This window comes from Oncorhynchus keta, chromosome 22, assembly GCF_023373465.1.
Source record: "Oncorhynchus keta strain PuntledgeMale-10-30-2019 chromosome 22, Oket_V2, whole genome shotgun sequence".
Classification (NCBI taxonomy): Eukaryota; Metazoa; Chordata; class Actinopteri; order Salmoniformes; family Salmonidae; genus Oncorhynchus; species Oncorhynchus keta.
The window spans coordinates 20,823,325-20,838,238 of record NC_068442.1 but is presented as its reverse complement, the minus strand read 5'-3'; the positions used below and the strand labels follow the sequence as shown (position 1 = coordinate 20,838,238).

The following is a 14,914-nucleotide window of genomic DNA, read 5'->3' as shown; positions in this document are numbered from 1 at the left end:
ATGTGGCCAGGGAAATAAATTGCAATGTCCGTACTGTGAGACGCCTAAGACAGCGTTACAGGGAGACATGACGGACAGCTGATCGTCCTCGCAGTGGCAGACCACGTGTAACAACACCTGCACAGGCTCGGTACATCCGAACATCACACCTGCGGGACAGGTACAGGATGGCAACAACAACTGCCCGAGTTACACCAGGAACACACAATCCCTCCATCAGTGCTCAGACTGTCCGCAATAGGCTGAGAGAGGCTGGACTGAGGGCTTGTAGGGCTGTTATAAGGCAGGACCTCACCAGACATACCGGCAACAACGTCACCTATGGTCACAAACTCACCGTCGCTGGACCAGACAGGACTGGCAAAAAGTGTTCTTCGGTGTCGCGGTTATGTCACACCAGGGGTGATGGTCGGATTCGTGCTTCTACACCTGCACTGCTTGCTGTTTGGGGTTTTAGGCTGGGTTTCTGTACAGCACTTTGAGATATCAGCTGATGTACGAAGGGCTATATAAATACATTTTGATTTGATTTGATTCGCAATTATCGTCGAAGGAATGAGCGTTACACCGAGGCCTGTACTCTGGAGCGGGATCGATGTGGTGGTGGAGGGTCTGTCATGGTCTGGGGCGGTGTGTCACAACATCAGACTGAGCTTGTTGTCATTGCAGGCAATCTCAACGCTGTGTTACAGGGAAGACATCCTCCTCCCTCATGTGGTACCCTTCCTGCAGGCTCATCCTGACATGACCCTCCAACATGACAATGCCATCAGCCATACTGCTCGTTCTGTGCGTGATTTCCTGCAAGACAGGAATGTCAGTGTTCTGCCATGTCCAACGAAGAGCCCGGATCTCAATCCCATTGAGCACGTCTGGGACCTGTTGGATCGGAGGGTGATGGCTAGGGCCATTCCCCCCAGAAATGTCTGGGAACTTGCAGGTGCCTTGGTGGAAGAGTGGGGTAACATCTAACAGCAAGAACTGTCAAATCTGGTTCAGTCCATGAGGAGATGCACTACAGTACTCAATGTAGCTGGTGGCTACACCAGATATGGACTGTTATTTTTTATCTTGACCCCCCCTCCCTTTGTTCAGGGACACATTCCATTTCTGTTAATCACATGTCTGTGGAACTTGTTCATTGTCTCAGTTGTTGAATCTTATGTTCATAAATAAATGCAGTTGACAGTGAGAGGATGTTTCTTTTTTTGCTGAGTTTACGTTGAATAATTTTACCCCAAAGTTTAATTACATTTTGGTAAATATTCCCTTATGTGCACTTTTCCATATCAGGACCTTCAAATGCATGGATTTGATTCCATTCTTAAGCCAATAGTAAGTGATTTGAAATGCTTGAGACTGAGGGTATTGAAGTTCCCTTCTTCAGTGGTCGTATACATGGTAGTATTGTCCAAGTAACTGGAGATAATCTTGGTAAACATTGCGGGGTTTTGTGGAATCATTTAGTGCTCGTCATTGTTGCCGTATTTGCCTCACTGAGAAAGTGGATTTTCAAACTGTTCTCTGGGGATGACCCAAGAGTGACTTTATGAACAAAACACATGTACTCAGACCATTGTCAAATGCTTCTTAAAGCATTTTGCAGGCCTTTAAAATATTTCGCATGACTTCTACCAAATTTTGCAGGCCTTTGAAATATTATGCAGCATTTTAATAAACTAGCAGGCCGACATATTTTGCTGCCTTTTACCAAATTTTGCAGGACTCTGAAATATGTTCTAGCATTTTCCTAAACTTCATAGGCCTTTAAAATATTTTTAAGCCTTTTACCAAATTTAGCAGCCTATTATTTTTTAAATGTTGTTTGCTTACTTTAGGGCCACGGTAGTAGAGGGCTGTAGTACCTGCGGTTCCCGACAGAGATCATTGCGGCATGGTTGGCATTTTTCATGCTGCAGTTGGGAGCGGGCAATTTTGCGATTCAAATATATTGTTGTCCCGTAGATTATTTGAAAATGTTCCGTCTTTCTGCTTTGTATGCGTTAGTTAGCCTACCTGTTGTATTAAAAGCATCTTTGTCAAATTATTCACACAATCAGAATTCGCTGCTTCAAGTTACAGTAAGTAGCCTACCTCTCCTCGTTGGGCGTGCGAGATCAAGTGCCCGAGTGAGTATACGTGTGGTCTCAATGAAATAGAGTCGGCTGCCTATGCATGGGCGGAGAAGCACGGGGCAGTTAGCTTTCCTAGGACATTTACTTCCTACATATGACTAGGCTTTAGTTTACTACATTGCCTGGAAGTAAATATTGATCACGCATATTTGGATACTGGATGCTGATTGGCTAAAACAGCATTTAGCTGTGTGTGAGACGGTATACCATGACTATTTAGGCTTGTCACCTTGATATCGTTGCGCCTTTTCACGTCGATAAAATGGCAACATCAACAATAGTTCGACATGCCGATGTAGAAAATAAGCCTTTCGATCAACTTGATAGAAACTGAAACAAACTAAATGGGTACTTGCCTGCTTCACTGACTGGTGTGCAGAACATGGGATACATTGTGAGTTTGGGAATACAACAAACGGAACGTCATTCTATGATACTTTCATGGTTTTGTGAGAAACATGTATGGCGAATAATATAGGATTAGCAGCTAACGTTACGCTGGACTCTGAGCTGGTTTGAACCGACATATCAACGACCCCCCCCCCCCTAGTCTGGAATGGAGTAGACAGAAGGACACCAAATTCACAACGAGCAACAAACAATGTATGTCGGCGTAATTAAAAAGTTGAGGAAAGAGGGGCTCAACAAAGCTGCCCACCAGTGAACTGATACATATGTAAGTTAACTGTTAACGCTAGCTAGTTAAATTATTCTAACGTACCCTGACAATATAACCGGTAGTGTTGTAGGCCTAACTATTAGTTCACGTTATTTTGTATTATATGTTTCAGGTACACAAAAGACGAGCCGAGGGGAGTGACCACCCTCAACCCTGCAAAATACCTGTCCCGTCGCAGATTTAAACAAACCAGTGCCTCCGAACCACCGTGATTGAGAAACTGTCGGATGATCAATGGCGACCGGTCATTCAGGACAGGTGGGGCAGCCCCACCTGTTTTGAGCGACACTTTTTTTTAGGGGGTGCGGGGCTTGCCTGTTTTGCTATTTTGGCATTAATATATGTTATATCAGTTTGCAAGCGATGTAACAAAAAAATGTAATTGAGTTAATAAAGCCGCATACAAACATGGTCTCTTGCTTGCGTAATGCAGCTCAAAAATGCAGGCGTTTCAGCCTAGCGTAGTGCTTTCTGTGGTGGTGTGATTGGCAGACAATAGTGAACGTCTTAATCGAAATTACGGGTTGCTTCTCATTAGCGTGTAGTCTTATACCATAATTTGTACATCTCAATTGTCAGTAGAAACCACATTTGTTTCAGCAAGTCTGTCATATCAGCTATGCATTTTTTTAAAGGCATTAAATGAGGCTGAATGAACTGTTTAGCTGCCAGACAAGGCTCAGCTGAAAGCCAGGTTTAGCAGTTGGAATGAACTCTGCTGTTGGGACAGCTTTATGTAGGCCCTAACAGTTTGTAGGCACCGTTTGTCACCGTTATAATGCAATTAATGTGTTGTGTAGTGGCTTTGCCATCCAGATATACATGCTAAAATCGCCTGTGCGATTGCTTGACTATAGGCGCGAGGAATACTCTGTCGAGGACACAGATTCGCAATCTCTCTTCAAAAATATTGGAGGCCAAATCTGGAAGCATTATTCTCAGACAGCACAACAGCAGCTCCCCCATCTAAAATAACAGCTTCCATTTCCAGCAGCGTGGAGCCAACAACAAACGATAACATCTGACAATGTTTTTCATTTGTACACAATAAATAGCAACATTCAGATCAACATGAATAAATCATTTGAATGTGTTGGTCACTTTAGAAGTGGCGCTAATGCTCGGTTTTTGCCTACATTTAATGTAAGCTTGCTAGCTAGCCTGTGGTTGTTGCATAGTAATGAGACTTTTGTCCGGACTACTTTTTCTGGCGGAATTGATTTATTAAAGCAACATTTTCAATTTAGATGTGTAGTTCCTTGCCATACTGTGTTGGCAACCGGTCTATAAAGGTACCTGTTAATGGTATATGGCCTATATACCACGGCTAAGGGCTGTATCCAGGCACTCCCTTAGCTGTGGTAAATAGGCCATATGTCTTATTGCTTAACAATATAGCCCAGTAATACCGAAATAAATATGACTTTGCATCGGTACACTTCTGATGGGATTCTGGCAAGATACCGACTCCAGAGTGGCGCAGTTGTCTAAGGCACTGCATCTCAGTGCTAGAGGCGTCACTACAGACCCTGGTTCCAGGCTGTATCATAACGGCCTTGATTGGGAGTCCCATACGGCAGCGCACAATTGGCCCAGCTTCTTCAAGGTTAGGGTTTGTCCGTCATTGTAAATACAATTTTTTCTTAACTGACTTGCCTAGGTAAATAAACAATACAACAAAGTTATGGTAGACAGAATCAACCCGATTCTGGGCAGTCATTCAATATGGCACCCGGATTCGACTGATTAAATCAGTTCTGGCTCGCCAGAATAGGGCCACGATTGGGGCAAGTACTTGTTTCTAGCTAGGCAGTAGCTACATAAGAATCACACACGTGCAGAAATATATGTATAATTAGCCACTGCAAATCGGGTTCCAGAAAATCCGAAACCGCAGCCACATCGTTCACCAAAACTCTTACCTAATGTAGCAGGAGCCAACAGTGTTGAAAAATAAAATTATAATAATATGACATTAAGAATGTGTTATTAAGACTGAATAATCAAGTCTTATAAAATAATTTACATCACAAGACAGAACAATACTCTATTGCCAACAGAATATAGAATATAATATATTGATGTAGCTATTCTAATTTCTCAATCCTATTAATATGTTCAATTGTTATTTAAGTGATAATCCCCGAGATGCCGCTGTTTAAATAATATATTGGCACTGGTGTAGTTAGGCCGGAGACGAAGCCGGCGTATCGGGCATTATCATTTAAGTGTTGACCCTCCAGTCCAGAATATAGCAGAGAACTGGATTGTTGCGACCATCAGGTGGCGCAAAGGCATAGATGTGACGAATTTGTAAGAATTAAGTCATTTATTTATTTACATAGCCAAAAAACGGACAGCCCTCTGAGGACAACCCATTTAAAAGATGACTGTGATGAAAAACAATAATTAGTTCCTCAGTTATTATTTGAAGAGCTTTTACAGAGTGAATGTTTGATGGAACTATAAAAGATCTTGAAGGCGAATTTTAACGGAGCATTATTAGGGCAGACGGTCAGTGATCTTCTGTGTGCGGATGCACTGCGCGCTTCGCTTTCTGATGAGGCATCCTCGGCTCTTCAACACACAGATCCTGTAAAGATGGAGTTTAGCGAGAGGAAAAGAAGAAGGAAATCTCAGAGCTTCAAACTGGTCCATGAGCAAGAACAAGGTAGGGGATACGGGAGACTGCGTGTCTGTCTGTGTGTCTGTGAACGTCTGGCGCTGTGAGCAAGTCAGTGCTACACTGTAAACAATAGGATAGAGATGGCTACGTCAGTACATAGGTATGTACCTGTTATGCATGTATAACTCACTCGTCATGGTTTACAAAAAAATAGATAGGTGAGTGAGTATTTAAAAAAGGAAATTCAACCAACGCAACGAACTAAGAACACCCAGAGAGCATTTAGGCAGTGGATCAGTGATTTTGTACAGAATATGATTATAATATTATTTTATCTTGTATCTGTCTAGCCTTTAGGGCACTTTTTTGTGAACTAGTGAGAATAATCTTTCTGAGAGCTGAGAGAGTGTTTTTAGTGAGAAAGATTTCGTCATACAATACCACCCACAGGTGGTGGATTCTGGGCTGAATGGGAGGAGGGTGGAGAATCATTGGTTTACATCACAGCCCACATAATTACCATAGCATAGTGTATGATGTGGGCCTAGACAGAGGAATGCAATGTTTTCATACATACACTGAGTGTACAAAACATTAGGAATACCTGCTCTTTCCATGATAGACTGACCAGGGGAATCCAGGTGAAATCTATGATTCCTTATTGATGTTACTTGTTAAATCCACTTCATTCAGTGTAGATGAAGGGGAGGAGACAGGTTAAAGAAGGAAGTTTAATCCTTGAGACATTTAAGACATGGTTTTGTATGTATGCCATTCAGAGGGTTAATGGGCAAGACAAAAGATTGAAGTGTCTTTGAAAGGAGTATAGATGCCAGGCACACCGGTTTGAGTGTGTCAAGAATTGCAACGCAGCTGGCTTTTTCACGATCAACAGTTTCCTGTGTGTATCAAGAATGGTCCACCACCCAAAGGACATCCAGCCAACTTGAGACTACTGTGGGAAGCATTGGAGTCAACATGGGCCAGCATCCCTGTGGAACACTTTCGACACCTTGTAGTCCATGACCCGATGAATTAAGGCTGTTCTGAGGGAACATGGTGGTGCAACTCAATATTAGGAAGGTGTTCCTAATGTTTTGTACATTCATTGTATGTCAACCCTCATATGTATATTATCATCAGTCATACAAACATAATTTTATTTATTTTAATGTCATTATTTTGGATTTACACCAAACTACCCTGATTGTACCCTAGATATTACAGATCTCTGGTGTTTTCATTTTCACAGATTTTGACGCAAGGAGTTTTGACAATGCCGTCAATATACATGTCAATGGAGCATCAAAAGAGACTGCCATGCCAGAAGGTATGATATTCATGCTCTTTATTTTAGTCAGGAAAAATACACACACACACACGTCCTCTCTTTCTAACTCCTCTCTTTCCTCCCCAGCCTGGTTGGGTGATGAGGGTGTGGAGATTAAAAGACAGATCACAGGCATGATGCGTTTGCTGAGTGACAAGGCCGGCCGGATGTACCAGCGTGTGGGAGCAGAGGGAAACAGCCTCAAACAGGAGCCCCAGGAGGAGCACCTGAGCTGGGCGCAGCCGGCTGCTTTTCCCCCAGACCTGGAGGACCCCCAGATCAGTGTCTGGAGCTCAGCAGGGGAAACAGAGCCCAGTCCCATGTCTATACCCAATCCAGTCCCCAACGGCCAGGGGTCTGGCCAATACGGCACACGCTCCAAGACCCAGAGGATGCTCAACACAACCACCAAAGGCACAGTCAAAACTAATGGTAATGGGGGTCTCTTTATGAGGTCTATCTTCCATCCAGACAATGTCTGCAGAACCAGACAGCCACATCATTATACAGAGCAGTGACATCATAAAGAGGCCTCTATCAGTCCCTGTCTGGTAAGGCAGACAGACAGTGGAGAAGCTTGTGTCATTTGAACAGTCAGACATGGGGTGTCAGAGCTGCCTGGGCAAAACGGTTGTCCCATGTAATGACACATATGTGTATATGTGTGTGTCTGTGTGTTCCCGTGCAGATGTGGCTCCTGCAGTGGTAGAGGCTCCCTGCTGTATGTGTAACTGTAAGAGCACCTTACAGGCCATTCTACAGGAGCTACGCACCATGAGGAGGCTAATGCAGACACAGAAAGGTTCCCAGGAGAAGCAGGAGCACAGGGCCCCTCCCTGCCCCCCTTGCCCTGTCCCTACAGCTCCGCGTCGCAGACCCCGCAAGAGACGTCCTGTCCACAAGGTTGCTCCACTGAGTGCACCCAGCAAGAGGGCAGCTGTTCCCCCTCTCCCCCCCTCGTCCCCTGCCTGTGTACCCCTGGAGTCCGGGGGAAGGAGGGAGAGGGGGAGCAGAGAGCTGGAGAGACCTGTGCACACCCCTGCCTCACCCTCTACCTCCACCTCACCCGAGCTCTCCATTCAAACCCTGTCCATGCAGAACAAGCCCATCCCTGGTGACGACACACACAATCCTAGCTATAGACAACCCAAAGGTCTTCAATCCTCAGAGGTATGGTGCACTGTGTGTGTGCGTGGGGGGTAGTGTACTATCAGTCTGTCTGTCTCTGTTGTGAGACGTATATGCCTCTTTTTCTCTCTCTCTCTCTCCCCCAGAGTGAGGTGCGTCTAGCGGAGGACTATGAGGTGTTTATTCCCAAGGCCCAGCTGGACTCAATCCTGGTCAACTACACACGCTCTGGAAGCCTGCTCTTCAGGAAGTTGGTGGGTCTTATTAACCTTATCACTGGCTTTATTCACTTTATTTATGTTGATTGACACACCATCTTGGTCACAGGTGTGCGCCTTCTTTGACGACACCACGCTAGCTAACTCACTGCCCAACGGCAAGAGGAAGAGAGGTCTGAACGACCAAAGGAAAGGACTGGACCAGAACATTGTGGGAGCCATTAAAGGTAGGAAAGAAACACACCGTGAGAGTGGAGTGGAGTGGAGAGAGATCGGGCATGGAGCGAGAGAGATGTAATATCTACTTGTTTTGTTGTGTTTTCTGTAAATCTCCCATGCTGTGTCTAGTGTTTACAGAGAAGTACTGCACAACTCACAGAATAGAGAAGCTGCCAGGCCCTCGAGATTGGGTCCAGATACTACAGGACCAGATCAAACTTGCCCGCAGACGACTAAAGAGAGGTGTGTGTGTGTGTGTTTGTGTGTGTGTGTGTTTGTGTGTGGGTTCAGAATGTATCTTACTGAAACTCTGTTGTTTTGTGGACTCAGCAGAGGCTACAGACCCTCAGGACATCTTCAACAGACCGTGCACAGGTACACACATATGCACACACATGACAACAGTCGCTGCACCTGACATTACCCCTTCCCCTCCTTCGCTCAGCCATCCGTCCCTGGTTTATGCACCTTGGGTGTAATGGCTCTGTCTTTGGCCGGTATGTTTAAGTGAGGCGATCCCCCTGACATTTGACATTCTCTTCTCAGACTCCCAAAATGTCAGCTAATTTGTTTCACACGGTGCTACTCTCTCTCCTGCTCCTCTCTATTTCAACTTACTCTTTCACACACACACACACACACACACACACACACACACACACACACACACACACACACACACACACACACACACACACACACACACACACACACACACACACACACACACACACACACACACACACACACACACACACACACACACACACACACACACACACACACACACACACACTCCCCTTCTCTCTCCTCTGTCTCCTACGCTCTTTCACCAATCCCTCTACTCTCTTTCTCATGTCTCCCATCTTTATCTCTCTCGCACTCTTTCTTTCTTATTATTTCCCTCACTCCCTCTCTTTTTCTCTTTTTTCCCTCCACATCTGTTTCTGTCTTCCCTCCCTCTCTGTCTACCCTGCTCCTTTCTCCCTCTGTCTGTCGGTAGTTCTCTATTACCTCATCGTGCATCAGTCCAGAATTTCTGTAACATTAGGGTGGGGGATGTGGACACTGTTCAGAGGATGTACTGAACTGTGTTAGACTGGACTGAGCTCACCCCCTTTAACAGCAGCTCTCATATGAGAACAGCAGTACACTGGAGACTAGCAAACTCTCTACATTAACAGTAGTCAGTGGTGTAAAGTACTTAAGTAAAAATACTTGAAAGTACTACTTAGGTAGTTTTTTTGGGGGTATCTGTACTTTACTTTTACTTCACTACATCCCTAAAGAAAATAATTTAGTTTTTACTGCAGACATTTCCCTGACACCCAAAAGTACTCTTTACATTTTGAATTCTTAACAGGACAGGAAAATGGTCCAATTCACACACTTATCAAGAAAACATCCCTGCTCATCCCTGCTGCCTCTGATTTGGCAGACTAACTAAACACAAATGCTGCATTTGTAAATTATGTCTGAGTGTTGGAGTGGGCCTTTGGCTATCCTTTTGATACTTAAGTATATTTTAAAACTAATACTTTCAGACTTTTACTAAAGTAGAATTTTACTGGGTGACTTTCACTTTTACTTGAGTCATTTTCTATTAAGGTATCTTTACTTTTACTCAAGTATGACAATAGGGTACTTTTTCCACCACTGACAGTAGTATCGTAGTAAATGCTGAACATCTGTATGTTTGCTTCACACAAAACTGTGATACAGCCTGAAATCAAACCAGGGTCTGTAGTGACGCCTCTAGCACTGAGATGCAGTGCCTTACACCACTGAGCCACTCGAGAGCCTAGTTAAATAAAGGTTAAATAAATAAATACATGTTTTTATGTGGATTGATAACTATGGTGATATCATATTCTTGCAATAGAATCTCTTCAGCTGTCTGGAGAGAGGGAGGAGAGGGAGTTTCTAGCAACAGGTAACACCACACACACACACACACACACACACACACACACACACACACACACACACACACACACACACACACACACACACACACACACACACACACACACACACACACACACACACACACACACACACTCAGGTTATAATTAGATAATTTAATTACATTTGATATAACACTGTTTTAATTGAAAATGTGTCCTGTAGGCTGTGACTACAACAAGCCGGCATGTTTGGTTAAGGTGGGGAAGAATGTGACTGATTGATTCCGGTGCTGTGAATCAACAACTTGCAATGAAGATACAACGCACTGTACTTTATGTTTTTGTTGCTCCACTAACTTGATGCGTTGTGCCACTTTAGAAAGTCCATTTTGGAAGATGTATTGTTCTTTTACAGCTATGTCAAAATTGTATTGTGGTTGTAGAGAAAAAACGGAACAGTGACCAAAATAAGTTGGTTAGTGAAATGTAGTTAGTTTCCATGGACTGCTTTGTTTTACATATGCACACCACATGCACACACACAGACACACACAGAAATATACACACACACACCAGTCTGACCAGTATAGTCTAGCTGGTTCTGCTGGCTGACCAGCAAAGTCTAGCTAGTTATGCTGGAAGACCAGCCTTCGTTGTATTTTCACTGGTGACCTACCTGCATTGTGTTTTTGCTGGTGACCAGCCTTCGCTGTGTTTTCGATGGCAGACCAGCATCTGTTGTGTTTATGCTGGTAACCAGCCTTCGTTGTGTTTTCCCTGGTGACAAGCCTTCGTTGTGTTTTTCGCTGGTGACCAGCCTTTGCTAGGTTTTGGACACTGGTGATCATTGAAAAATATGCTAGCAGATACCCAGAGACATAAAAATGGTATCCACAATTTCATCTGACTCTGGGGAAGTAGATAAAGGGGCTCATTGCCAAAATGTTCACGTATCCCTTTTCACGTATTTTGTTCGAAACAAGATTTATGTTAGAAATGAAAGGATTGTCTAGAGTCGAGGTCATGTGGGAAACACTCCCAGCAACAAGCGAATGTGTCTCCCCACCATAGACCAGGGTTCAAATCCGACACCCTTAATGCTATGTGTCTGTCTAAGTAATGCAAAAAATACTAAATGTAGAGTGGAATTCCACTCTCCATAAAATTAATGAGTTTTTGTTTTAGTGCAGGACTTAAATTAACACTCAGTGTAAAATAACCACTTGGTGTTAATAACCAGAGTTGAGCGTGATTGTATCATTTCTAGTCTGTAGTAAAACACTGACACTCAAAACCACACCTATCATATTTCCCAGCATGCTTTATTGCAGGTATATTTTTTTGAATTTACTCTGGCCTTGGCATGTGCCAAACGCTTGCAGATACAGTGCGGGTAGGCTGTGCGGTGGTCTACATGATGAGATTATTATGAATAAGAGCGAGAATATATTTTTGGGTCAAATGGCAGTCAAGCATCAATCATCATGTCACCTGAATAATACCCTCAATATTTATTGTAAAGGTGCATCAATATCACTGTTCACTTTCACCACCCTGTGAAGTTCATCATAACCTTTTTGATCTGTAGCCTAATAAACTGCATGGTTTCCTGAGTCATATTGGGAGGACTACACACCATATCATCTCATGATACTTTGAAATGATGGTTATCATATCAATATTTGCGCATAAAGGCGATTCCAACACAACTTCTTTCATAGTTAATTTTACCAACACAAAAAGATTCCACCATGTCGAACGAACAAATGATCTGTCAGCATTTATAAAATTGTACTGAAACTACCTGTTTTCATCACAGCTGACGTATATATATTTTTTTAATATGGTATGACTTTACCCACATTAAAACTGGATGGAAATATGGTAACTGACAGTCACTCAATTAGCCCATGTCAACCAACATTTTTTAGACTGCTAAATTAGTCTAGCCAGCTATCTAAACTTAGTAATCATGGTTGAATTACATGATTTTGTTTATCACTCTCCCTCAGATATCATATTAAAAACTGCAAACATTTCTCTCCACCCTATGGAAAAATGTGAAGATTTGCAGGAAATTAGCTGTTAAATTGTAAAATATTTTATATGCCCAATGGAAAAAATATGTAGAGTGGCAAAAAATGATTTCAGGAAATTAACTTTTTTCTCCTGTCCAGCGGGGACACTAAAATGTTAGGGCCGGCTTTGACTGCATATGTGGGTATGGATGTGGTTACGCAGACCCGCAAGCCACTGTGGGCCCCTCATGATGAGTTCAGATTTTTTTGTGGCCCCCATCCCGACCCAAAGTTGCCCATCCCTGGTTTAGGTAGTTTTCTTTGTCCAATTCTCCCTACCTTGGCAGTCATTCTAAATGCAGGTTGAAAATTCAAATAGCTGGGTATTACATATCACTTTGCAAGCCAGCATAATGTGACATGCCTGTTGTGGCCTGCAAACCAGGAGTTTCAGACCACTGTGTAAGGGTAAAACTAGGCTGTTGAGGTATAGCCTTATGATACCATATGTAATGTATTGTCATGAAGGGTAACATTTTAAGGATACTATATTCACTTTGGCACTCACTTGGTGAAAGCTACTGGTTTGATAAGAATTAAATGCAAAACCATGTTTCTGTCAATAGCTAACACAGTCACGGTGATTCACGGGTGGTAATTCCAATGTTCACTAACTGGCACTCTGGGATATATGCAGATATTTGCCCACATTTGCATATATCCCAGTGTGCTAAATGCATTAGCTCCAGTAAATGTAAATTGCACAATTATAATACAATTCAAGTTTGACCATTTTTAAAATTCCAATTCCATTCATTGGGATGTTTTTATTTTCCAATTCAATTCCAATTCCATTCCAAGGATGGTTTTGTTCTTCAATTCAATTCATATTCAGACAGTCTAAATCCAATCTAATTCCATTCCAAGGTTCATGTTCAATTCCAATTCCAATTCAGACAATCAAAATTCTTATTTAAATCAAATGAAGTTGTTTGAAGATTGCTGCAATTCCAAGTAAATTCTGTACTTCCTGCTTGAATTCGAGAATTGAATTTGAAATACAATTGGAATTGACCCCAACCCTGCTGGTCACCAGCGAAAACAAAACGAAGGCTGGTCACTAGTCTGTGCTGGTCTATGCTGTTTTTTTCAGCAGGGTTGTTGTCTCTTTATGACTGTTTATCTGAAAACAAAGGTGGATAACTTCCTGGTAACTCTTTGTTTTGCACTTGTAAAGTCCCTCAGTCCTACAATATAAAAACAACATCTCTTCCAGGTGACATCTTTGAACTTATGAACCTCAAATGTACGGATTGCGCCTTTTAAAATAGTTATGGTTTTGTATACCATGTAGACTGTAATGTGTTGTCTTAATGGCATTCTAACCTGCCACTCACTATGCACCTCAGTGCCATTTATGTTATTAATGTGACCAATAGGACAGTACTGTTTTTATTTGTGTTCACTGTGCCACCTGCCAACACCTTCATGTAAGGCTCCTTTGTGTACATGTACAATTGATTGTGTATAATACATATTAAACTAAATATGATCTGATGGTACTGTGTTTTAGTTGATGATGAGTGCTGCTTTGAGAGCAAACACTGTAAATGATAGCTCCTTTGATTAGATCAGTTTCGTGCTAGAATTATGAACACGAGTTCAAGTGAGATTGTCAGAACTGATAACGAGCAAGTACAAGGTGTTGGGTTGAAATTAGGGTTTGAGTTAAAGGGCAATTCCACCACTTTCCAACCTATTTTTCATTATCTCCAGCACAATACCAATACAAAGTTAAAAAGTTATACCCGATGACATCATCAAAAGTTTAAACATTTTTAAAACAGTGATTTTCTCCATCTAGTGTTTGCCAGGAGCCCAACACCATTCTGGTTCTGTTGGAAAATATCAAACGCCTCCTCTCCTTACCACAGACAGGTGGAAACATCTTGGGTGCGTTTGAGTGGTAAGGCGAAAGCAACTGACTGTAGACAAAAGTTGCGGAATGAAGTCGGGAAAGTGTATCTGCGACATCCGTAAGTCGGACACTAATGTAGTTTTCCAACAGCAAGGCTCACATTGCAGTGTTGCATTTGTTTATAAACATTTTTCTTTGTAATGTCGAAATAAACATGGCTCCAACCCTTACATCACACACTCACAAACTGAAATCATATGTGTGTACATTGTACAATCAATCATTGAGAGAGAGCCTCAAATATCAAATTAATTTGTATTACTCCACTGTATACAGGAATCACGGCAAAGTTGTTTCCTGTTTCAGTCATGTCTTTGGTCACATTCGCGTGGGTCAAACAAAAACACCGTAATGATTGGTTGGCAAAAGTCTCCCGCAATGTCGGTGATGGCTGCAGGATGAAGTTGGTAACAACTGCAGAAACTTGCAGTCGACTGCAGTCAAAAGTTCCGTTCCTCTGATCAGACATTGCTGACGCCTGCCAGAACTTAGAACACCTTAATATGTTACGTATCAGCTAACCACATCATATGTTATAGCAATATGGTGCCCAACTGAGGTTGACGTGGTATGCAACGTCTGAGCCGGGGAACACGACCAAAACCTTAAATAACCTTTGATCACATGATTTTTGTAAAGTTCATACAGTCGACATGTAGGCTCTAGTCTGACATTT

At 42.7% G+C, this 14,914-nt stretch overlaps 1 protein-coding gene and 1 long non-coding RNA gene across 5 annotated transcripts; both read left to right on the top strand.

Moving 5' to 3' along the window:
• Positions 1-2,337: 2,337 nt before the first annotated feature.
• On the top strand, positions 2,338-3,225 carry LOC118401158 (uncharacterized). The gene is made up of 2 exons (XR_004829185.2): positions 2,338-2,811; positions 2,927-3,225. It is a non-coding gene; the product is annotated as an uncharacterized LOC118401158 (long non-coding RNA).
• Positions 3,226-5,018: 1,793 nt separating this feature from the next.
• On the top strand, positions 5,019-13,817 carry bend7 (BEN domain containing 7). Of its 4 annotated transcripts, none has more exons than XM_052474866.1 (10): positions 5,019-5,485; positions 6,693-6,770; positions 6,858-7,202; positions 7,459-7,940; positions 8,045-8,152; positions 8,226-8,343; positions 8,465-8,578; positions 8,669-8,710; positions 10,218-10,268; positions 10,466-13,817. In XM_052474866.1, exons 1-10 carry the CDS (start codon positions 5,416-5,418, stop codon positions 10,522-10,524), a joined length of 1,467 nt encoding a protein of 488 aa, XP_052330826.1. In that variant the 5' UTR covers positions 5,019-5,415; the 3' UTR covers positions 10,525-13,817. The 4 variants fall into 4 exon arrangements, with proteins under 4 accessions (XP_052330826.1, XP_052330825.1, XP_052330828.1 ...); XM_052474865.1 differs by having other exon boundaries at positions 8,666-8,710; XM_052474868.1 differs by lacking the exon at positions 10,218-10,268.
• The last annotated feature ends 1,097 nt before the right edge of the window (positions 13,818-14,914 follow it).